This window comes from Pavona decussata, unplaced genomic scaffold, assembly GCF_977016875.1.
Source record: "Pavona decussata unplaced genomic scaffold, jaPavDecu1.1 SCAFFOLD_34, whole genome shotgun sequence".
NCBI lineage: Eukaryota > Metazoa > Cnidaria > Anthozoa > Scleractinia > Agariciidae > Pavona > Pavona decussata.
The window spans coordinates 1,671,122-1,697,500 of NW_028145457.1; the positions used below are offsets into that span (position 1 = coordinate 1,671,122).

Consider the following 26,379-nt stretch of genomic DNA (forward strand, 5'->3'; position numbering starts at 1 on the left):
AATTGAAATAAGTTAACGTTAAATTGTTGAAACTACAATCTTATTTTACATTTTGCTGGAAGGCATGGAAATAATATTTCTGTGTCGGACAATAACAGGATTTGATTATCGCTCATTTTTGCTTTTAAATTTCCCGGGCGCCGCCATGTTGGGTGTCATGACGTAATACGGTTGTTCAGTTGTTTCACACAAAAGAACTTCTGCACACTGACAATAGCGGCAACCGTATTACGTCATAAAATTCAAAGTGGCGGCGCCCGGGAAATTTAAAAGTGAAAACGGACGATAATCATATCTAATATTCAGCACACTTGAATGTTATTTCTATTTTTCAAACTAAAATTAACGATTTAGACATTTCCAACAAATTAACTTCAAAGTTTGTTGTAAAAGGGGAGGTTCCCTTTAACCGCGCAAAAATACTTCGGTATTAGTAGGCACCGTCCTTACCTACTATTAAGACTTGAGATGGAATTACCGAGATAAACTAACAACCGAGTTAGGAACCGAGTTGGGAGAGATAAACTAACAACCGAGTTAGGAACCGAGTAAGGAGTTGGCAAGCGAGTTAAACAAACTTTGGGCGATTTGGTTATTGATTTCAGACAAATTTTTGGCTGTTTTTTGTTGTTGTTGTTGTTGTTGTTGTTGTTGTTTTTCAAAGTAAATCGTCTGTATTAGCCTAGCATCAGTTCCGATCAGCTTTTTACCTCTAAACTAGGGGTTTCGCCTGGTTAGAAATAGAATGCCCTATTTGAAGTTGGACCAAGAATTTTGAAGTCAGTCAGGTTATAGTCGGGATGACCACTCATTGCTCAACAACTTTCTTATAATAACTTTGTTTTAATCGATCTAACAATGAATCAATGAAGCAGTTTACAACGAAACTTAAACCATGTTTTTCTAGGACTAAAATTCAAATGTGAACGAGAGGGGCACGAGAAAGAGCGGAAAAGATATTGCGAGCCTCGAAAAGAAAAGGACCGCTACGCAGCCTATGTGTAGCCTCTGTTGGCGTTTCATCCACTCCCGCTCCTCTCTCCTCTCCTTTGCTCCTTTTCGCACCCCATTAGGTTTCGCGCGCCCCACGCTGTCGCGGAAATAAAGGTTTGCTGAATTCAAAGGAAAAAAGCCAGTTATTAAGCGATTTAAGGCTATTAATGTGTACTTGAAATCTGGATCGTGGCAAATCTCGGACATCGAAATTTCAGTCATGCAATGGTCTCAACCGCAGGTTTTCACAGGGTCATGATGTCAGGAAAGATCGAGTGGTCAAATACATAGTTGTTTATCGCCACTTTTAAAAGAGCCGCTGATAAAAAGAAGTATTGGCAAAACGAGCAATTCGAACGCGATTTAGATGATTTTTGGCCGAGATATTGTAGAGCGAAGGTCTTTGATTTTAACCGTGAATAATTTATTGTATTTTATCGTGTTTTGGATCCCAAGAAAACACAACAGCTACAAACTCTTGAGAGAGATCCTGTGGTGTGCCTTCAAAAGCTTGACTTCGATAAATTGAAAATCGCAGTGAACAAATATGAAGGCGAGATACGAGCCCGAGGCATTCCTGGAAAGTTGGTTATGCTTTTTTCAGCCTTCGGCCATACTTTCCTGTCGGCGATGAATTACTCGAATCCGTTTTCATCTCCAAAACGTACGCCGTTAATCGGTTTCGATCTACCTGAAAATTGCTGTGTTTCTGGACCACAATGGCGACTTTCAGGAATGAACCTGGCACAATCAAACAATCGCATGGAAGTGCGGCCAGCTGAGGTGAAAGACGGCGACTTAAGGAATTTACCACATAAAATAGAAGGTTTAGTGAGCTACAGGAGAGCTAAAATCACAGTCTAAAAATGTACGGTGTTTACGTTCTGGCGTAGATATAATATTCATACAGTGAGATTATGGACACTTTCTACTGATGGATTCCGACCTGGCAACTGTTACAGGTACGCAATTCAAGAAGTTTTTCCCTCCCCAGATGAAACAAAAAACCAATCGGTACATATATGTCTAATCGATATATGGGTTCCCAACTCGGTTCCAACTCGGTTCCTAAATCGGTTCCCAACTCGGTTCCTAACTCGAAAGATAGGTATCCTCGGAATTACCTAATTAATATGAAGTCAATGAGATTTGAATGAAAATTGCCCACAGTGTATCGGTTGTTTATTTTCCGCTTTTATCAACAGTTCTCAAGCCTTACTATTCTCGGCTTCTCGTAATGAGACCTTCGTTTAGTGGTCACTTTCTTTTAAAGACCCTCTCTCTATTGATCCATTCTCTTTGAAATTTTGAAATTTTTCTTCAATTGTTTGAATGAAAGCGTCGAATAGGTCAGATTCATCAGTTCCCTCAAGATTTTCAGCCCTTTCAGATTGAAAATATTTGTCCATATATTCAACTCTTTCACTGAATAACTCTTTTCTTGACATATAACAACTGAGAACAGTCAAGACCCTTGTTTGTCGATTTCTTCTCATTATTTGCAGAACATCTGGTTTGACAATTTGCATGAATTCAATTGTGCCATAAATTCCTGGTCGCTCAATTCTGTATTGTCTCGCACAAAACCTTCCAATGCGCTTGCTGTGTGTGTGACTCTTGTTGTTTCATTTCTCTGACTTGGAGTCTTTTGAGAAGGAGCGGAGTTCTCGCTTTTTGGGTTAAACATGTTCCAAAAATAATTTTTCCAACCTTCCAAATAATTGGTTATGTTTCCCCACCATCGAGAATAAAAAGGGGCTTCGTTTTTTGGATTTAAATTTGAAACATTCTGTCTTTCCATTTTTATATATTTTAGAAAAAAAAATTTTTTTGTGAAAATTTTTTTGAATGAGCTTGGGAAAAGTATGCTGGAAACTTTATTCAGTGGCTTCAATGTGTGCCATCCATTTTATCCAATATTCTGTCGCTTTTTCAGGATTATTTCTTCTCCAACGACGTGAACATTCTCTTGCTTTTTCTCGTTGTTCTTCGTTGTCTCGAAAGTTGTTCGTGTAATCTGTTATTCTTTTTTGGGCTGCTGAGTGAATTATTTTTGAAGGATCTTGGTCGTTCTGTGAGAGGATTTCAATCTTCTCTTGTTTTCTCATCTTTGCTGCATATTTTATTTTTCGTTCTTTGCAAATTTGGGTTAATTGTTTTGAGGAAAGTTGGGAGTAATCCATTTTAATAGTTGAAGAATTTTTTGACATTTTTTTATTTTTCGTGGGAAATGGGGGATAATTTTTTTGTGGGGGGTTTTAGGGTAATTTTTGTGCTAAAAATTAGCATGTCCCAGAAACCCCATTTTTGGACTACTCCCCTAGAAAAAAAATTAAAACGGCTAGGATGCTCGAAAATGCCGGCCCTTTCCGCGATAATTTTTCACAAATTCAGCAAGTGAAATGAATTACATTTAAAGCGATTTTTAGTTGAACAGTGCTGATTTTAGCAGAAGGCGAGAACGTCTGCTCTATGAGCAGCCAAACATAAATGTTAACCCGTCGTTAAATGTTAGGCCGTACATAAGGCACTTTTTATTTGGGGCCCGTTTCTCGAAACTCCCGGTAATTTCCGTAACGGGGCCGTTATCGGGAAATTTTATCGGACCCGATGTTGCTTTTCTCGAAGCACCGTAAACTTTCCCGGTAATTTCCGGGCCCGGTAAAATAGGGGACCATTGCCAGGCTCTTGCGCGTAATCCATTCGAGAAAACCACGGTTATGGATGCGACAGGACTGTCTTCATGCTTTTTGAAGGACAATACAATACGTTCTAAGTTTAACTTTTTTCGTTTTATCAAAGGGGAGCAACCAAGAGAGATCACTATTTTGCATCATGCATGGTATCGGCAATTACTTTCAGGAAACTCCCTGATGCGATATAGAACCTGAAAAGGATTATGAATGTTATCAACATGAATTTCAGTGTTGTGAGCATCAAACTAATAGTCAGGATCAGTATATAATTCCGTCAAACTTGTAGAAGAGATGAAGCTAAGCAAGCTATGGCTACCGCCGGAGAAACAGTGTCTGCGTGGTGTCCTATTTCAACGCCTATTTCAACAGTTCGTTCTGATACAAATTTACTTTTAGCAGCCTTAGTAAGTATAGAGAATATTGGGAATAAGGAAGGATCTCATACAAGTTTTAAAATTAAATTATCGGGATCGTAAATAACGGGAGCTTCGTGAAACACCCGTAAAATTATCGGGGACTTAACGGGCCACTTAATTACCGGGCCTAATAAGTTACCTGGACTTTCGAGAAACGGGCCCCCCGTCTTACAACAAATCCGCTCAGGTCCTCCGACAAGAAAGCCGTACTTTCCCTTTACCGGGATGTATTATCCCAGAAAAAAAGAATAATAATAACAATTAGGGGGTCTCTCTGATCTAGCATCGTAGCCTTGATTGTACAGATTACCCTGTTTTGTAATTTTTTGGATATCACTGGATAGCGTCTTGTTCAAGGTTATCTCAGACATCACACTACTGCTGTAAATTCATCTAACCCGTTCCGTAAACGCTTTAACCCTTTCCTGCCCGAGGGACATGTCGAATTTTTCTAAATTGCTAACTATGAACTGGGAGACCACATGTGATATACCATTTAAAAGGTATTTTCTGGGGTGTGCTATAAATCACACCAACAGAGATGGAAGAGGTCACATATTAGTGGGAAAAGTCCAAAACGAAAGAAAAAAAAACATTGAAAATTTTCTTATTCGTTGTACATACTGGGTATCCCCCTAAACTATAGCTTAATGTACAGCTCTCAGTCTATTGCTTGTTGTAAGATATCAACTGGACCCTTCACGTACAAAGGAACAAAAATCCAAAAGTTTGAGGGGTGGTAAATCAAGTCTCATATAGGAGGGGGGCATGATTTTATGCCTTCAATTTATAGATCTTTCAAGATCTCTTGGTTGTGCAAATTTCACACAAACTGACCAAATACTGAGCTCATTATTGCGTCTTGTGCCATATGGCACTCTTGGGCAGGAAAGGGTTAAGGTAGGCTACCGTAACTATAGAGCACACTGAACATGATATATATTCGGTTTTGATGACGTTAGACTGAGCCTATTTGCCAACAGCCGGTTTTGTGGTTTATCTTCAAGTGAAGTACAACTTAACAGTAAATTACGCATAAGCATATATAAGTGTCGTTCGCGTGTATACATATCGTGAACACTTGGCGAGGTCGTCTCAGTGTATGGTTTAAACAGAACAACGAAACAGCAAAAGGCAACGGTTCTCTTTGGTACTCCACATCCCAGTTTTAAAACGGAATCATACCAATTGTTTTGGATAATTAAGAACAACTATGTTTGTCATAAATAAAAGTATTTTCAAAGGGAAAATCATTCTATTGTTTCGTGGCCGTCACTCTTTAGATCATGTTTTCGCACATTACTTCCCACTAGTGTCTTATACACAAATTATCAGGATATTTAATTCGAGACATTCAAGCCTAGCAAAGAATTCACCAGGATATTATGGGCATTTTACAATAGCTTTTCAACAGCGTAAAACTACCCCTTAAAAATTGCTGTTCTTTACAAATACCTCGATTTGATAGATGCCCACTTTAGCAATAAATGGATACTACAAGGTAGCAAGATAATGTTAAAAATGTAGCAAGCGAGTTTCCAAAATATCAAGATTGTAGACTCACAAAGGGTACAAAACTAACAGAGTGGAAAGTTAACAGCTTAAAAAAAGGAAACAACGGAGTAAAAAAGCAGCAAAGTAATGAGGTAACAGGGTAACAAGGTAACGGAGAAACAAGGAAGCAGATTAACAAGGTAACAGAATAACATGGTAACAGTGTAACAGGGTAACAAGGTAACAGAGTAACAAGGTAACAGAGTAACATAAAAACAGTGTAATAAGTTAACAGTAACAGAATAACAAGGCAGCAGAGTAACAAGGTTACAGGGTAATAGAGTATCAGGATAACAGAGTAACAGACATAACGGGGAGTGTAAAGTGCAGGTTGCAGGTTGCAGGTTAAAAAAATAAATAAATAAATAGATAAATAAAACAAAAAATAACATAAACAAAATAATAATAAAAAAAAACACCGGTACAGAGACTGGCGCCATATTCTGTGAGGCCGGCGTCATATTGTCAAGAACCATCGCTTAACTCGTCTTGTTATTTTCGCACTTCTTTGTGCATGAGAAAACTTCCTTTCAGTTAAAAACCGTAGGGCTACCGAGCTAATCAACACAATACTTTCCGCAAATGCCTTAGTTACGTTCTAGAATTGCGTGGATATTTTGCTTAGCTCGTCGCTCGAGATCCGGCTCGCATTTGTCAAAACTAATTATATAACGTCTCATTTTAAGTTGAATTGTTCAGAGAAATCAAATTTTGGGCCGTTCAGTTAAAAGAAAAGCTATTTCTTAAAGCGTATTTGTTTCATTACACTAATAGCTTGAGCATTCCATTTCAAAGCGCTCTTTGAACGGCGCAGTGCATACGACATGATAGAACACGGTCGATTTTTGAAGGTCCAACTTTCCCGAGTAAGTCGTGGAGTCTTCTTCTTTTGTTGTCAAGGCTTTTTTTAAATTGTTTGTTCGTACTTTTAATTGTTGTTTTTTTTTTTTGTCACTCAATGACCCCAAATGTTCTCAACCAACCGTAGCCATTTTATAGCCCTAACCCCAAATTCAAGCTTCCTTTCAGTCCTAAGCCCAAAAATTAACCATAAGGTTTCTTAATTCGGGCCATTTATTAACCCTAAGCCCAAAATTTAACCCTAACCTTTCCAACTCTAGCCATTTTTTAAGGCCTAAGCTCCAAATTTAACGCTAAGCTTTCTTAGCCCTAGCCATTCTTTAACCCTAAGCTCAAAAATGAACCCTTAACTCTCTTAACCCTAGCCACTTTTTTACCCCAAGCTCAAAAATTAGCCCCTAGACCTAGAGGTCTCACCCTTAGTCATTCTCTTGATCATAAGGGTCAAAAGTTAACTGCTACCATCCTCAACCCTAGCCATTATTTCACCGTTAAGGCCGGGCCAAACGAAAGCCGATAGTAGACGATAGTGGCCGATAGTTGAAACTCTCGCTTACGTTTGGCACCTAACCATCGGCCACAATCCTGGTCTTTAACGCGAAATCACGCTTGTTAGAGCACTGCGATTAAAATATGAAATGATTTCTCCGCGGAATATTAAACTATAATCAGTTTTGAGGAGATGCTCAAAATCTCGTACTAGACACGTGAAAAAATTGGCGACCCTTTTCAAGTTGCAATCCATTTCCATCCTAGCCATCTGCACACAAAAATGATTGATTGCAGTTTCTGGGCCCTAGTTGTGTTCTTCTTGAATAACACAAACCATTACTTTAATGTGCCAACCAATAAAAATATAATTTTTCTCCATGCAACGGCTCACAACAAATAGGTTATAGTACCGCTATATTAAGGGGAACACGGTGACGGAACTTTTGCGGTATATTGGCTAAAACAAATAAAATATTTGCAACAAATCTGCTCCTTAACGTCAGATCACTTTTTAGAGCACTGCGATTAAAAAATGATATGATTTCTCCACAAAAATCAAGTTTTTAAAATCAGTTTTTAGGAGACGCTCAAAATCTTGCACTAGACACTTAAATAAGTTGTAATCCATTTCCATCCTAGCCATCTGCACATAAAAATGATTGATTCCAGTTTCTGGGCACTAGTTATGTTATTCTTAAATAAAACACAATTTTTTTAATGGGCGAACCGAAAAAAATATGTCTTTTCTCTATTCAACGGCTCACTACAAACGGTCTATAGCGCCCCCATATTAAAAGGAATACTGTCACGGAGATTTTGCGTTATATTGACTAAATCAATCAAGTATTTGACAACAAACCTGCTCTTTAACGTAAGATCACTCTTGTTAGAGCATTACGATTAAAAAATGATACGGTTTCTCCGCAGAAACCAGTTTTAATAATCAGTTTTTAGAAGATACTCAAAATCTCCAACTAGACACTTGAACATTGGCGACCTTTATCAAGGTGCAACCATTTCCATCCTAGCCATCTGCAAACAAAACTGATTGATTCCAGTTTCTGGGCACTAGTTATGGAATCAATCATTTTTGTCTGAAGATGGCTAGGATGGAAATGAATTACAACTTGAAAAGGGTCGCCATTTTTTTCAAGTGTCTAGTGCGAGATTTTCAGCATCTCCTAAAAACTGATTTTAAAAACTGATTTCTGCGGAGAAATCATATCATTTTTTAATTGCAGTGCTTTAACAAGAGTGATTTCAGGCTAAAAATTAGGTTTGTTGTTTCATGTTTGAGCCGTGTTAGCCATTATACGGCAAAATCTCCGTGACCGTGTTTCCATTAATATAGGAGCACTATAGCCTATTTGTAGTGACCCGTTGAATAGAGAAAAAACATATGTTTTTTCGGTTGGCCGATTAAAATAAATGTGTGTTTTATTTAAGAATAACTTAACTACTGCCCAGAAATTGAAATCAATCATTTTAGTGTGCAGTGTCTAGTGCGAGATTTTGAGTATCTTCTAAAAACTGATTAAAAAAACTGGTTTCCGCGGAGAAATCGATCATTTTTTAATCGTTATGCTCTAACAAGAGTGATCTTACGTTAAAGAGAGGGTTTGTTGTCAAATACTTGATTTGATTTAGTCAATAACCCTTGCAACAAAAGCCTGGTTAAAAGACTGGTAAGCCTGGTGAAGTCTGGTTGAACCAGGCTTACCAGGCTTTTGGTTTGAACTCAAGTCTGGTTAAGAGTCTGGTATGCCTGGTTTTACCAGACTTTCCTGCTTAGCTTGGTCAAACGTTACCCAAAAAGCCTGGAAAAGCTGGTTTCAGCACGCAAACTAGAACCTGAATAGCCAGGTAACCTTGGTTTTACCAGGCTTTCAGGGTGAGTGTGGTTAAAACACCGTACCTGAAAAGCAGGGTTAGACGGGTTTTCCCAGACTTTCAGGGTAAGTGTGGTGGGAAAGCATAACCTGAAAAGCCAGGTTCGCCTGGTTTCCCCAGGCTTTCAGGCTAGGTATGGTTGGCAAATATTACCTGGAAAGCAAGGTTTAGCCTGGTTTTCTCAGTAAAAGGGTGCATACGCAGCTGTAGTAGGAAAACAAACTAGAAAAACAGAGTAGCCTAGCTTATCCAGGCGTTTTTTCACGTTTGCTTTGGCTATGGTTTTACTTTACTACGTTCTGTGATTGGGTAGCAAAATGTGCGCAAATTTCTCAACCAATCAGAAACAAAATCCATACTAGTTGTGACATCTGTCCCCACTTGATATCATATGCTTGGTCTTGTTTACACGCATTAAATTCGAATTCTGAATGGTTTGTTGTGTTGTTTGTGTCTGTTGTGATTGGCTAGCAGTAACGACTTTAGTTTTGGTTTCACAGCACTCAAATGAAAACCACTCTTTCCTAAACAACAATAAAAACAAAATTCCCATTCAAGTTCAGGTACATTGTAACAACTTTTGTTGCAAACTCTTGTGCAATTTCTTACACTTTCCTTGGAATTTAAAATGGAGAATGTACAACATAATGCAACGGGTTAAGACAGTGAATTTCGTAAAATAGTAGTAATACAGTGAGGTTGATAAGCAATCACTTCACATAACAGCAAATGAAAGAGTTTGGTGCAGCAACCTAAATTGTCATGGGAAGTAACAAGAATATTAAGGACGGTGCCTACTTTTGTTACTGCGCATACGCTCTGCGCATCTCGAGATACTCGGGTTTCCTATGGGTGGTGCCTACTAATACAGGGATATTTTTGCGCGGTTTAAAACCATGCGGAGAAAGCAGAATTTAGCCAGTGCTTTTGGTATCCAAAAAGAAAATTGGGGGTAACCATGCATTTTTCAGATAAAATTAAGCTTCAATTTGGAAAAAAACGCCATACATTGTTTTGTATTTTACTGCTTTTTAGAATAATTGTTGCTTAATTATCTCTAAAAAATGCGTGGTTACCCCCAATTTTCTTTTTCGATTCAAACAGCCCTTGCTAAGAACTGCTTTTCCCACATAGTCATAATCTGCGCAAAAATACTTCGGTATTAGTAGCCACCGTCCTTGACACTACGGGTTAAAACAGAGAATTTCTACTATTTGTGAAACGGATTGTCATTGTCCTACGTATTTAAAAGTCGATTTGGCATTCACAGCAGCTTTTATTGGGAAACATGTTTTCGATACAAGAACCAGAATATTAACCATTGTGCAAAATTGATTTAATTCTCACATTCTTTGGAAGGGAAACTTTGTTATAAGCAAAATCAGTATTTGTGAAGCGAATTCTTTCAATCTTCTTGTTCCATTTCGCTTCGCTAAATGGTGTAAGCCCATTTATTCTGTTGATTCATCTCTCCATATTCTCTATATTGAGCCACCAAAGGCAAATAAATACTTCGGCTACTGCAGAATGTCTTGGCAAACACGTGAACTATTTTAAAATATTGCGATCAAACACAGTCAGCTCGAGCGTTTCATCTGGTATCACAATGCAGCGCGAGGCATAACTTTCTTTGTCTATTTTCTGGAGAGTTAGAGAATCGTTCTTTTTCATGTGAACTTCACTGAGCACTAACGCATCCAGCTTAACTGGGTTATTCATTAACTCATAGGCCAGCAGGTTTGTCTAACATTTTACATTCAAGTATCTGTCCACCTAACCACTGGTGTGTTCCTATCTTGTGCAAGCTCATACATCAGCGTTGCTTGGCATTCCTTGGACTCAGTCAGCGCTCGAGACTCGTGAATGAATACACTGAACTCAATTCCCTAAAAAATAAACACATCAACGTAATTTTGTTGTTATTTTAGTCGAGTATACGTAATTTCTTGGCTTCTTTTCCAAATTACAGAGTGTGTGAAGGGTTTTAGAGACGGCAAAAAGCATTAATCTTAACATCGAACAACAGAATTGAGCTAACAGGGTAAACTGATAGCGTGTTTAAAATTGACACAGCCCAAATATAGCAGCACCTTCCAATTTGAAAGGACCCACATACAATCCTTACTGTAGAACACTAACAAATAAGGAATGTTTCCATCGATCCATCCGTAAGAAGGTCAGTGGTGGTTAAGGCTGCTCTCTGCATTGTCAGCAACAAACTATTGAGGATAAACCCCGTAATGGACTGGCATCCATTACTGGGGGAATAAAGGCTCAAAGTTGCTTCATGCTACTGAAACTGGGTTGAACCCCTGGACCAAGCTAACTGAAATATGATTGAACTCTAATGAGGTAGTTCTCCTACAATACCATGTCTGGGATTTTGAATTTTCCTCTTCGTTTCAAAGTTATAGTCTATTCCTGAGACATTGCCACTAATTTCTCCTACCTATCTTCTTCAAATAAAGAACAAACGCACGCGCCAATATTTCAGACACAGTATTTTAGGTAAATGCGTGAACAAACAATTACATGTCAATCGCTTTATTCCGTTTATTATTAGTGGGCTTGGAACTTAATTTCTCAAGTCAAGTAATTTTGCGAAAACCTCATTTTTGAAAGACTTAAATTCTAACCCTCTTTAAGGAATTAGTCATAACCCAAGTTATTCAGCTTTCAAACAATATATGTTTATAGCGATTTTTGTTGAAAGAACGAACGCTACAAAGGCCGGCGCACAGGACAGTCTCGTGGGACAGCTGATCACATCAGACAAGTTAAGTCCAACATACCTGACTGGTTGCCGCTCTGGTGAATGCAACATTTGCTGTGGTGGTTATGGCTTGTAATGAGTCCCCAGTACCAAATATCACCTGGACAAGATCAAAGCGCTCTGTGAGCGAACTCGTGAATAGGCCATTTTACAGTTGTGTGCTTAGTGACCTGGCCTTGGATCGTAAGCGAGGCTGGGGTTGACCTTGTTTTGATACAAACCTCACTACTTTTTACATGTAAATGCAAACTAGTTAACATAAGAACAGTGTGATCTACATATGAAAAGCAATGAGGTTTGTATCAAAACAAGGTCAACCCCAGCCTCGCTAACAATCCAAGGCCAGGTCACTTAGCACACAACTGTAAAATGGACTATTGAACAGGTGAATAAAATTATATTTTTAAATATAAAATAATTATTCCACGAGCGCGCGTTGGATATGAGATGATATGGTAATAATCAATAATAGCAATAATAATCTCAAATCCACCCACAGGTCACCCAAACATTATATTTGCTGAATTTGCATGTCAATTTAATACTTTGTAAAAATATAAGAGCTTGTATGGTACTTCTAAAACTGGCAATTTGAGCAAGAAATGAAAGTCACATGTAGATCATGCTGTTCTATGCTAACTAGTTTGCATTTACATATGAAAAGCAGTGAGGTTTGTATCAAAACAAGGTCACCCCCAGCCTCGCTTCCAATCCAAGGCCAGGTCACTAAACACACAACTGTAAATTGGCCTATTAAATGCAAGAGCGAGTTTCGACATACGACTCGTTTGCAAACTTCCTCGTATTCTCCCATGAAACTCTTTTCTTATCACATTCTGACTTCACGGCTTGAAAAAAAGCATAACATACGAATGTTTTTCTGAAAACCACAAAACCACCAAGGCTCTTCAAAATTGCCACTATGGAGTTCGTGAGTGACACGAGAGAGCGGTCAATATTGGGAACCAGAGTCATATTGAGCCCCAGTAGGGAAGAGGTGAGGTGTTTTTGATCACGCCACGATTTCAGACAACAACTACCCCGTGGGGACAAAATTGTCACCTCGCGAGGAATGTGGCGCGGTAATGCGCATTCTCTCTGCCGGTCGAATAGAGCGAGAAAAACTGTAAGAAAGAGAAAGAGGAACCCCGCCAGTGTGCCGTTTTATGCTTGTCTTCGAGCTATGTAAGCTATCTGAGTTAAAGCCAAGAAAATATTTACTAAATAAACTTACTTAGTATCATGTATGTGTGAGCTAGGCGGCTGAAGAATACACCTGAACTTACTTCAGAAAAAGTAAATTTAATGTGGCTTGGCTCGTATAATATTCTATGAATTAGCCAGCTTAAATTCAAGTCACGCATGAAATAGAAGAAATTTGCAGTGGTGCATGGACTGAAGTACTATACAGCCTTTAGGACACAGTGTCATGACAGTCAGCATGTTCATACCAAGACTGGCCTTATTTCAAACCAGAATTTTTTTTTACTTCAAGCTGAGTAAACTCTCTTCAAGTTATGAGAGATGGCTCTTTATTTTGGTTTGCAAACGATTCTTCTGTTTAAAGAAAATAACTGGTGTTTTTCTTTTTAGTCTGGGTCTTAATTAGTTTAGTTGGTAAAGACATCTAACACCAAGAAATCATCGTGTTGGTGCAAATGACATATAGTTCTTACCTTTGAACGTTCCTTAATACTTGCACTTGGCTGTAGGCTGCTGGATCTGGCTGATGGATTGTCTGCGACAATTGTGATTTTATCAAGCAAGACTCTAGGAGAAAACTTAAACTTTTGAGTGAACTAAAACAAGACAAGTACAGTAACTATAAAATACAGCATCTAGGGGAAAAATCTTGTCTTTAATAGGCAAAATAAATTTCCTTTGCTTTCAAGAGGCAGATAAATTCAAATCATAACATGTTTACATTCTCAAAATAATTTAGTTTTTTAAAGTTTCAATCAATATCATGGTGCATTCTATAATACATTTGAATGTTAACAATGACAGACATTTTCAAAAGCTTTCTGTTGGTGGGACATTTAAAATACTCTCTTTTCCAGTTTACAAAACAATTTACAACTTTTGATTTTCCTAAGCTGTGCTACATGAACACATCCCCACCAGAAGTGAGGTCAAGTAATTTACAGTGGTGTATGGACTGACATTAAGTTTACATACTGAAGTACTATTACATATACAGCATCGAACAGTGCAGACACAGTACCATCTATTATCACTCAGCTATGGGATAAGGTTCTTATGCACCCCAAGCTGGAGACACTCAACTACTACTTGTACTGTTCTGTGCGTGAACTTGTGAATTGAACTGGTGAATGTGATGATACATGTACTTTGGATTATGTCTCAAGTTATTTGCTTAATGCGCAAAACAATTAAATTACACGTGCGCAGTCTAATTCCTTTTTATACGCGAAGCAACGCAAAGGTGGAAGCGTACGTTTTTTGGTGCATTGTTTTACGTGGTTGCCAATCGACAAAACATTGTGACTTAAAAGAGAGCGTTTCGAGGTTTTTCGAAGGACTTAAAATGGCACAAGTTGGGTATAAGTGGAAAGGTATTGGGGCTCCCGTGTTGATTGAATAAAAGAGCATCCAGTGTTCCTCCCAAGATCCTCCGTAAATTTTGTTCAATGCATCCTGTTGTTGCCGAATGAAACTTGATACATGTTAACGATTTTGGTTGCCTAGCACAAGACCGATGGTGTTTTCAGCATGGCAATTCCTTTCTACGTCCAAACGACTGCCTCTGTCAGCGTTTTACAACATCGGAAGAAGGTTTCAATCTTGCTAAAGTTGCTATTATGGCTTTATCCAAGTGAACGTAAATATAGAAATACGTCTAGCGTTGCGGTACTCAGTAGACTCTCAGTGGTTGTCACTACGCGTAAGCAAATTTTGAGTGTTTACGTTTGTTCCGGTGAATCGATCTTATCGCTCACACTGGACCCCGAATGAAATTTATTGCAAACTTTTTGTTTCCTATTTATCCTTAGCCTTTTACCCACGGAATTGCCTTGGAGCTGGAGATAAAAGTGCTTGCGCGTTGTGTTCGGCTGTATGTAAATTCAGTGTTTACGCACTGATTTATTACGTTTGACACTGAATGAGATTTATCGCACTGTGGAATTTCCTATTCTTTCACTGACGGCATTTCCACGGATTTTTAGGGAAAGCTCTTTTAGAGATTTTCATGTTCGCGTTCATGTTTGCTGAAACGAGCAGATCCGCCTCTATAAGTCGAATTTTTTAAAAAATATCCGCCCTGAAAGGAAAGTTGCCCCTTAGTTTCGGTAAATGGAAGGATTTAGCAGGCAACACCTCAAAATCAGCCATTACCTCGCCCGCTCTTGTTCTCTTTCACCACCAACAGTCTTCAAAATATCATTGAAGTCCCTCACAGCTGACTGACATGCAAACAACTCCTTTCCTGGAAAATAATCAACGTATGGTTGCTACGTTGCTGTCACGGAGATTTTGCTCCCGGAGGGCGGAGGGGGTGGGGGAACTCTCAACTGAAAGGGGCGGGAATGCTCGTCGTCTCGCTTAAGGGGGTGTAAATTTCGGTTTTTGGTCTCCCTTAGGGTGTTCTGAGCAAAACACCATTATATTTAGCCGTGAGGGTCTCATTTACGGTTGCACGCGAAGAAATATTAAAATGTATATTTGTCTGTGTTTTAAAATGGTCTCTTTTAGGGGTTTAAAAAAAAGCTTGGGCCACGCCGAGATTAGTCTCCTTTAGGGGTTTAATTCAAATTTTCCGACGAGCATCCCCGGCCCTTTCATATGAGAGTCCCCCACCCCCCGGGATTTTGCTGTATTTTGATTAAAGCTGCTCAAATATTTAACATAGAACCTTTTCTCTAACATGAAATTTTTCGTAGAGCACCGGGAGGAAAATATTAACTGATTTCTCAAATGAAAAAGAAACTATGAATAAGTTTTTTTTTTGCAATTTCTCCAAAATACGAAGGAAGAACTTGAAAAAATTGGCTGAATTTTTCATGTTGTATTCCATTTCCATCTAAGCCATCTGTAGCAAAAGCTTACGTATACTCGTAGGGTAGTTGTTAACATTACTGAGAACCATTGTTTTAACATTTCCATCCATACCAGTGTTTTTTCGCTAATCAAAGGCACACTAAATATCAGTGACACTGCCACTTTAAGAACATTGCCTCCTTTTGCTACTGTGCATACATTCTGAACATCTTAGGATGGTCTGAGAAACTCGGGTTTCTTAAGGATGGTGCCTAAATATTCTAACGTATTTTTGCACGGTTTATTACTATGCAGGAAAGGCAATCGTAGAAAAGGCTAATGAAATCCAAAAAGAAAATTTTTTAGACAAAGATAAGCTTTTTTTGTTTCGCTTGCTTATGTTTCAAGAAATCATTATTGATCAAAGATAAGCTTTAATTCTGAAAAAAAAAAAAAAATTTATCTCCGAAATATGCGTGGTTACCCAATTTTCATTTTGGATTTCAATAGCCCTTGCTAGGTTAGTCATAAACCGCATAAAAATACCTCTGCCTTAACAACCAAGTAAACATGATACAAGTTCAATAAAAATTTATTATAAGTGTTCTATAATCTGAGCACCAATAACCTGGTGACTATCTTAAGATATGTACCTTTAAGGAATTCCTTAATTTTGGGTAGCATTGGATTCTGTCTTTCTTGTTTTGCCTGTTCAGTCAAAATGGCTTCCTGCAAATGAAGAAAATTTGTTTATTCCTTTGTGAAGTCAGAACGGGGAGACTCTCATATGAAAATTACGGTATCTTTTGGGGGAAATTTGTGGATTGTTTCCACTTAGTGTAGGTGAAGGTAACAGCTCACGACCTTAGTGGCCCATAACTGCCAAAGTTTATCCCAATTCCTGTGTAGCATGAAGCAGTTAGGAGTAATGCCACGACTCCACCCCCCCCCCCCCACCCTCACCCCCCAGACGGGATGCTAGGCCACTACTCGTTGCCTCCTCAGCACTTAGTAAAGTTTCCTTGACAGTTAGCTAGCACCTATTAGCTAGCAAGGTGTCAAAGGCGATGTAAGAGTAAATTGTCGCTATACAATGATCCCAGCATCCTCAATTTCAGACCACTTGATCCAGAGTTCAGCACACTAATAAGACTACCACACCTCCTGCACCTCTTAGCACAATAATATTACATTAAAACATTGCTCATTTATTAAGTCCTGCTTTCAACAAATGCACATGACATGAACATGTACCTTGAATACATATCCACAACCTCCATTGGTTAGTGATGAGACATAGGCAATCATGGTCGTGATATCAAGATTAACACAGTTACTGAAACAGGAAACAAAATTAATTTCTTTAAAGCTGCTAACGTATGGGTGTACTGTATGTATTATTCCACCAGTTGTGTACAAGGGGCTTTCAAATTTGCAGCCCACTTCCATGTAACATTGTGTACATTCACTTGGCACAGGATTACAGTGTGAAATTGTCATGATTTCTAGTGTATGATACACTTTGGTATGCCTAAGTATACTGTATGTTTACACCTACATATATGGGTATTCGGTATGCTAGCTGACATAAATGAAGAAATAATTAAATAATTAAATAAGAAAAAGGACATGAACATAGCTCCCCTGGCCACATTATGGAAACATTCATTTTGGGTGGTTTGATATCTTCGGTAATTTCCAACTGGTGTACCAGTCTCTGTGACCAGACCTTTCTAAAGAATAACAGGACTACTATAGAAATGCTCTTGCTCTACAACCTGTTACAAATTGGTTGAAACACTACCACCAAAAATTATAAATGTACATGCACAGACATTGGTACTACATTGTGTGAATAAAAAACTAGAGATGACAAGTGTGACCCTGTAAGATGGTGAGACCAACAATTTTCCTGAGTAGACTACTACAAGACTGCAAGACCCAGGTAACTTCTTGTGCCTTTATTTGTAGACATAATACTCCACTCTGTCTCTGGTTTGCCAGATGAACATGGCTACATGGTGACTGTAACATTACAGTCCAGGCCTGCTGCTGTCATTCCATAATACAAGCTGACACTAATCTAACATAATCCACTCCAGCAAAAGCATCAAACGTGATAGTGGGTTGCAGCTGCAAAGTGGGTATGGTGCTTTCACAGGGTCATAATATGTCATCTATTATACAAGGTGCAAACAACACAGTGTTCACTTGCCCCAGACAGGTGATTTTGTGTTGTGGACAAGCATGTAATAAATCTTACTTGTCTCTTGGACAAGTCAGTGTTCAAAAAATAAATAATTAAGAAAAAAAAACGACGTTATTTCAATATGTCTCTTCTCGAAAATCAGTATAGAGTTGGTTTCTGTACCGGCAAAACGGATCAATGAAAATGAGTTTTGTACGTGCAGTTAATCTGCCATTTTGATTTCTGTGCGTACAACGTTGAATGCTACATTTACAGATTAAAGTAGCTCCTGTTAATTGAGTTCCAAAGATAAAAGGTTTCATGCTTCACATATACACCCATAGAATTGTTTCTTTTAAGATTCCTGAAACTTGTGAGTCCTTGTAATTTATTCACTTATTAATAATCTTCACGGACAACCACCCTGTTATAAAACATGCCGACCTTACACATAACGTTTGTTACAAAAAACCTACCATTGTCTAGTGTCAGGTCTGCTGTCATGTACAAATGTTTCACCATCATGGCTAGATGAAGCTTCATTTCCAGGGTCAGGTAAGATTTTGCCTTTTACACGGATGCCAGTGTTTTTCAAAGCCTCTTAATGAAAATCAGCAACATTATAATATAAGGTAAGAAAAAGAAAAAAATTTCATGTTCAAAACAAAAAGATTAAATTACATAAAATTATATATGGGCATACCATTCCAAAAGGGTACATTTTGCATTGTTACAAGGGTTGATATAGAGCAAGGTTGTCCCCAGACAGAACTCAGGATCAGTTGTATGTTCAGCAGCAGACTGGTTTATTTTCACAACATCGATTTCTCAAATTACAACGCAAATGTACACCTCCCTGTACAGACAAACTCTTGGACTTATTTACATACACTTCAAGGTTCCACAAATGTCTCTAACGAAGTAACTTTAGTAGTTTCACAAGGTTTCTAAACCAGGGTCACTACATAAGAAATAAAACGTTCCAGAATGTTCTTATAGGTCATGGCTGAATGACGTCCAGTTCTAGACTGCTCCTTACAAGGTTCTGGAGGATGAACAATTTTTCGTAATATAATCCCCTCTTGAAGAAATTTGCAAAATTTCAGCATCACAATGCAAAAAGTCCATGTAAATACACAGTATACGATAGCCAGTAATCTCCTTCCTGCACTGTATGACTTAGCGCCAATGCTGAGCTCCTACTTTCATGTTGTAGCTCTGTAAGAACATAGCCCACTGCATATGATGGCTGTTAGGAAACCTTGCACTGTTCATATACTTGAGAAGTTTATGATTCCTCTGTAGCACAAAACGTACACCATCATCACTTGATGACCGCCGGGCAGCCTTTCTATATATGTGTAGAATAATTTAAGCCCAGCATTACACAACGTTTTATAAGAATAACGACACATTTGAGTTTACAAGACAGGTTTCGGTCGTACAACGACCACCTTCAGTTGAAAGTAGAAGTAATTTGAAGTTACATTTGAATTTATAATGTAATGCTAAACAAAGATAAATAACAAACGTGCAATAAATTAGGAATATAACAAAATAGACAAAGGTAACAAAGGAAGTATACAATAGAACATGTTGATTAGAACGAGAGAGTTAAATTAACGTGGTATAGTTGCTTGTTTAAAGAAGGTTGCTCTCAGGAGATGTGTAACGCTTCTTTTATCTTGACCTGGAATTTTGTGGTCGCATGGTCTATAACTTTGAAACATTCAGCAGAGCAGGAATTGCGGCAAGCCTCGGATTGTTGAAGGTGTTGATAGATATGTGAGGTCCTGTCCCTGCTTACGTGTTCGCGAATGCGTGTAGAGAGGCGTCGGCTGGTTTCGCCGACATAGCAAGAATTACAGCTTGTACAGGTAAACTGATAAACAACATTCGAACGAAGTTCAACAGGTACAGGGTACTTTACGCTAAACATGTTACTGATCTTGAAGGAAGAAAAGGCTAGCTTAACATCAAGATCGTTAAAATAACGTTTAAGTAGCTTGCATGATCTGTTTTGTGCTGAAATAGAGAAGGGCCCAACATAAGGTAACTTGAAAAATCGTGTAGAAATGGAGGGAGGACTAGCAGGTATGTTAGGAAGGGTCTGAGTTTTAGTAATGTACTGCCTGATGACCCTCTCAACGACATGACTGGGGAAAAGGTTTTAACGTAAAATTAATAACAATTTCTTGATATCGTCATGAAAGCCTACCCACGTGTTGTTGATCTTGTATGTTCTGTCGACTAGGGTCCTGATTAAGCCAAGTTTGTAAGAGAATGGGGTAAAACTAAAATAATTTAGTTCATAGACTGGTGAAAGTTTTCTTGCAATAGCCCCTGGTAATAGGAGAGAGAGGTTGACTGTTATCAATCAGAACATCCAGAAAGGGGATTTTTTTTATCCATCTTTTTTTCCTGACTCTACCGTTCACTACTGGCATCTTGCTCCTGGCTCCCCACAAGGGCCAAAAACATGCACTACTCAGAAAATAGGATTTTCTATCCACAGGCTAAAAGTAGCCGATCACCTTGGATGCATGATTGATTCTCTTCCGGTGTCCTCTGTATCAGGGGTGACTGAACCAAAGACCTCGATCAAATGGCACAGCGTTACCACTTTTGCTTTGCCCTCCTGACCACAGTCCAGTGGCTCTACAGTTCTGTGCTTCATGACCTGGCTTGCCAACCAAAAAACATTTCATCACAGTTGGACAGTTCACAGCCCCATGTCCTCGGCCATTACAGCAGTGAAGCTGTGTACTGCCACTACCAAACGTCCTATTTTCTTCCTTATTAGGGTGAGCAGGTTGGTTGACACACACAGGACTAAATACATGCTTTCCATGTGCCCCCAAGTACTGGTCAGCAATCTTTGCTATCTCCTTCAGTATTTCTGGTGCTTTCTCATGAGGGTGTACAGACAGTTCCTTAGAACATGAGTTAATTGACTGTTCTTTGATCACCAAATTCTTTGGCACTTTCAAATTCTCCTCGGTTTTTAAGAGTGAAATCCACCTCATAAAGGTTCTATCTCATCAATCTCAGGCTTTCATGGCCGAAATTTACATCGGTAACCATATTCTGTTAAGACAAATGTTTTTCACCAGGGCTAACTTCATCTGGTCAAAGTGAACAGCAGCTTCCTCTGACAGGCAAGACTAAACTTCCAGTGCCTGCCCAGAGAGTAGCACACTCAACTTTGTAGCCCAGCTGCATTTTTCTCCAACTTTGCTGTGGTTGCGAGCTACTCAATTGCTGCAAATAAACATCAACGTCCTCTTTGCCATTAACAAATGATGGACACTTGGGGGTTTTTAGCGCAGTCCTCTCTATTGGGTGTTTGACTAGCAGTATGATGCTCTTGTCCTAAACGTGCAAGCTCCAACTCACATTCTTTACTTGCTACCTCAATGGCCTCTTTTTGCTTCAACAGTTCGGTCCCTCAACTCATGTGCTCTGTCCTCATCACCTCTTCAACCTAGTGCTTCCCTATCTTCTTCCTCTTCTCCACATTTCTCCTACCTCTTTTTCTTCTTTCTGTTTCTCCAACTCAATACTAGATGTTGTTCTTTAGCGAATGTAAGCAGTTCTCAAGTCTGAACTCTAAAATTAAGATAACATATCTCCAATTCCTCTTGGGACAGTGTGCAACATTCGTAGACTGCAGATAACTGTCAGGCTAGTTCCCCAGTCATGGGGAAACATGATCTTGGTGAAATGAGTGACAACGGAGAGCTGTTTGCTGACTTTTGTTCCTTTAGCAAGCTTGTTATCGGAGGAAGTGTTTTCCCACACAAAAAGGTCCACAAGGTGACTTGGGTTTCCAGACAACTGGACTGAGAACCAAATTGACCAAATCTGTGTGTCATCCAGGTTCAGAAGGTCGCTGTTGGATGTCAGAGTAAAGAGAGGGGCAGACATAGCTTCAGAACATCACCCTCTCATGGGCAGATGCCGGTTGAAACTGAAGAACTTCAACACCGGCCGAAAGAAGACAAGTTACAAATACAACATCGACCTACTGAAGGTGGAGGAGACAAAGAAGCAGTTCCAGCTCACCATCTCCAACAAGTACCAGGTGTTAGCAAGTCTGCAGGAAAACGAGGAACACCTGAGCGAGGGGAAGGACCAAACAGTAGTTAACCAATTGACTACTTCAGGGAACTCCTGAACAGACCACCGCCGAGCGAGATTCCAGACAAAGCACCTGCCGACACACTTTTGGAGGTTGATGAGAGCAGACCAAGTAAAGAGGAGGTCAAGAGAGCCATCAGACATCTGAAGAATGGAAAGGCAGCTGGTCCAGATGGCATACCACTAGAAGCCATCAAGGCAGACCTGGAAACCTCGGCTGAAATGTTATACAACCTCTTTGATAAGATCTGGGAAACAAATGAGATACCAGACGGACTGGAAAGAAGGCTATGTGATCAAGCTCCTGAAAAAGGGAGTTCTGAAGGAGTGCAAGAACTGGAGAGGCATACTGGAGAGGCATCATGCTGTTATCAACTGCTGGAAAAGTGTTGAACAGGATAATCCTGGAGAGACTGAAAGCAGAGGTGGACGACCATCTGCGAGATAGACAGGCTGGGTTCTGGAAGGAAAGGTCGTGTATGGATCACATAGCCACCCTATGGAGCAGTCTCTTGAGTGGAACTCTCCCGTGTTTGTGACCTTTGTGGATTATGAGAAGGCCTTTGACAGCATTGATAGGGTAGTGTTGTGGAAACTGTTACAGCACTAAGGCATCCCTAAGAATTAAATCGTTCTTATACAGAAGAGCTATGAGAAATGCACCTGTAGAGTTATCCACAATGGGGTACTTTCTGAGCTGTTTGAAATGCTAACAGGAGTGTGCCAGGGATGCCTGTTGTCGCCCTTTTTGTTTCTGCTATCCATTGACTGGATAATGCGGTGCACGACAGAGGCAAATCGTGATAGCATACAGTGGACCCTCACAACCCGTGTGGAAAATCTGGACTTTGCAGACAACATTGCCCTCCTCTCCCATAACCATCAGGGCATGCAAGCCAAGGTAATGCGACTTGCAAAGATTTCAGCTAAGACGGGCCTTAGGCTCAGCAGATCCAAGACCAAGGTGATGAGGGTTAAGACCAGGAATGTAGATAACATCAAGCTGGATGGGGAAGCAATCGATGAAGTGGGGGACTTCACATACCTTGACAGCAACATCAGCAAGGATCGATGGTACGTCTGATTGGGACATACTGGCAAGGATTGGGAAGGCAAGAACTGCTTTTGCAATACTGAGGCCTGTATGGAGATCACAGGTGATATCCAGAAAGACCAAGTTAAGGATATTTAACACCAACGTGAAGTCTGTCCTGCGGTATGGTTCAGAGACATGGAGGGCAACCAAAGAAACCTCCAGAAGACTGCAGTCCTTTGTCAACAGATGCCTGAGGTCCATCATGGGCATCCACTGGCCAGAGGTCATAATGAATGAAGAACTGTGGGAAAGAGCTCAACAGGAGAGAATCGACACCCAGATAAGAAGGCGGGAGTGGGGTTGGATCGGGCACACGCTCAGAGAACCAACAAGCAATATCACCAGGCATGCACTGAGATGGAATCCACAGGGTAAGAGAGGGCGAGGTTGCCCAGGAACAGCAGGAGGAGAACAGTAGACGATGAGGTGGGCAAGGCAGGCTATACCTAGAGGGAGCTAGAAACGCTAGCCCAAAACAGATCGAGATGGCGGGCTGCAGTTTCCATGGACCTATGCTCCACTAGGAGTAGCAGGGAATAAGTAGTCTCCAGTATGCACTGTTGTACACCAACTTACTTAGTTAAAAGGATAGGCATGCTTGGCTGCACCAGAAAGAACCTAAGTTATGCAAACTGTGGATCAAGTCTATAAGACTTCTATATTCCCTATCTTTGATTATTGTGACACAGCCTGGAATTGCTGAGGTGCTGTAAATTCAAGCAAATTGCAAAAACTCCAGAGAGGCGCGGCTAGAATTGTCATGAAATCAAAAACCGATAAATCCCTAGAGTATTTGAAATATGAAAATTTATCTTATGGACGAGAGAAACAAGTTCTAGCCTTAGTTAAGAAAGTACTGAAGAACATTTGTCCGTAATTTTTTATCAATTATTTTAAGCTTAATAAGGATTGCATCAAAAGGACTACTAGACAGAGCAACCACATTAGACTACCGAGAGTTAAATATTATTAGAGTCAACAAAAAAGGCATTTTTCTATCATGGTGGCATGGTTTTTTATCAAAATCTGTAGTTTTGTAGATTTTTAATAGTTTTATATTTCTATCATTTTGATGTGTGTGATCTTTTTAGTATTTCTAGAATTTTTTTTAACTTTGTAATCAGGTGTGAGGGCTTCTGTTGATAACAGTAATTTTGTTTTTAAAATTACTGAAGGAATTACCCTGTTTTAAATAAAAGTATCTTCTTCTTTTTCTTCTTCTACTTCTTCTTCTTCTTATCTCTTAGCTAAAGGCAATTGATTGCCAATGGATTTTTATAGCTGGTGGAGAGAGAAGGGTGTTTCTTTAAGGAGACCCTCACAGGGACAATACTGAAGTAGCTATATCAATGAATACGTAAACAAAAATAAATTTATACTCACTTGCTAGAGATTCAGTGATCCCATTATAACAAGACAGCATAACAAGCGGAGGTGAAAAGTGCACTGGGTGTTGCTTACTAGCTTCTTGTAATTCCTGTTTAATTACAAATGTGGCAGTACAATTGAGGGGTTTTATGCAAAAGTGGTATATACAGTATATAATATTAGATATTTTTTTTGCAAAAAAATCAGAAAAATTCTTTAACTTGTTCTGATATTCATTGTCACGTGCCATTTGCTTCAGGCCTCTGTGTTGTGGCATCCTCAATTAAAAATGCCTAAATATCAGTTATGCTCATCACCCCGTTTGATAGTAATTTCCCTGCTTCAACAGATACAGTATGTAGCATTTGTTTTACCATGTAAACCTCCTTGAAAATGCTCTCCTTTCTACTAAAGGAAATTAGCACGAGAATTTACAGCATCAGCCTATCACCCAAAACTTACACTCAGCGCAGCTTTACAGGCTGTTTTGGATATTTTTGAAAACCTATTCTATTCAACAACTACGCTTTAAAATATCCACTAGAAGTACAGAGACACATTTAGAGTGAGATGACACCCGTAATAATACCAACAATGTTCAGTTAGCTCATATAAACTCTGCCTGTGGAAGCCGCAGAGATAGAAAGTTTGCTTGCAAGTTAAAATACGGCAGCTTGGCATACAGAACTTCGCCCATAAAAGGTTACAAAACATTTATGCGGTAACCAAAATGAACTGAAATGGTTTCAAAAAAATCTGCTTTCATAAGTCACACAATCATGAATTAATTTAATGGACTTTTCTGAGCAAAACATGTCCACTAAAACTGCAAAATTCTTCAGAGACAATCTTGGACAAAACTGTGGTTGAGACACATGTGAATTGTGCCCACAGATTTCAATCTCCCTTAAGGAAACCTTCAATCCCCTCTCCCCTTCATTCAATGTTGTTTTGAAGGTTGGACATTACCCAGCCTTTGTTGCAGAGGTGAACCTTCACTGGTAAGGGAGAGGGGAGGGGGTTGACTTGTTAATGCATCACCCTAGCAATGGAATTTGCAGGTCAACAAACACTTTCTCAACAGTTTTGTCCAAGATTGTAGGCCTGCCGTGCAGTCGTTTATAACGCGGGATGACGTAGTCAGCCAGCGTCTTAAATTCGGGACCGCATTCCTTTCGTCATCTTGGGAGTCAAAAATTGCCTTGTTTTTTTAACTTTCCCGTATCCGGTGCCCGTCCCGAAAGAATTGTGTGATTTTTATTGGCTGCAACTTCGAATCACGTGCAAGTCAGGTTGGATTGCATCATAAATGTTTATTTCACCAGAAATTTGCATAATTTTGTTTACGACGTGACATGGCACTTTCCGCAGTAAAAGCGGTAAATCGAAAGAATAACTTCCAAGAAGCACTCGACATTTAACACAGTGGAAATTGGAGAGTTCCTGGCGAAGGAATCATGCTTTGTTTGACATTTGTAGAACCACGATGAGACTGAGAAGAGGTCATTTATAAGCTTACGTTATCGTAAATCGTAATCACTAATGGATTTCCAGTACAAATACAAGGGAAACAACATAACGCGATCATCGTGACTGAAACTATTCCATTAGCAAGGATAGTTTTATCAGTCTGCGAATCATACAATTGGAATAAATGAATCTGCATCACGCGTAAATGCCAGTATAGGCATCTTGTTTTCGAAACAAACGCAACAAGCAAATGAAAGCTCCTGAGAGAAGGAGCAAATAAAAAAGAAACATGGAGCAGGGAAGGGGGGAAGGAAGAAAAGGAAACCCCTGCAACTGATTGCATGCTTTTTGCTGAAAGTCTGTTCGTCCACTGTTGGCAAGCAATCAAGTATTTTGATTTATCAATAGCATTAAACAAAAAGAATGACACATTTTTAACAGAA

At 39.3% G+C, this 26,379-nt stretch overlaps 1 protein-coding gene across 1 annotated transcript in view; it reads right to left on the minus strand.

Moving 5' to 3' along the window:
- Positions 1-9,466: 9,466 nt before the first annotated feature.
- The window catches only part of LOC146484406 (UPF0415 protein C7orf25 homolog), a 32,119-nt gene continuing 15,206 nt past the window's right edge, over positions 9,467-26,379 (minus strand). The window contains exons 4-11 of the mRNA XM_085104919.1: positions 24,482-24,575; positions 18,339-18,462; positions 16,929-17,010; positions 16,328-16,403; positions 15,033-15,123; positions 13,352-13,445; positions 11,695-11,775; positions 9,467-10,788 (exon numbers count right to left, since the gene is read on the minus strand). Coding sequence (XP_084961045.1) covers positions 10,660-10,788; positions 11,695-11,775; positions 13,352-13,445; positions 15,033-15,123; positions 16,328-16,403; positions 16,929-17,010; positions 18,339-18,462; positions 24,482-24,575 — 771 coding nt within the window. The 3' untranslated portion in view covers positions 9,467-10,659. The remainder of the gene's footprint in view (positions 10,789-11,694; positions 11,776-13,351; positions 13,446-15,032; positions 15,124-16,327; positions 16,404-16,928; positions 17,011-18,338; positions 18,463-24,481; positions 24,576-26,379) is intronic.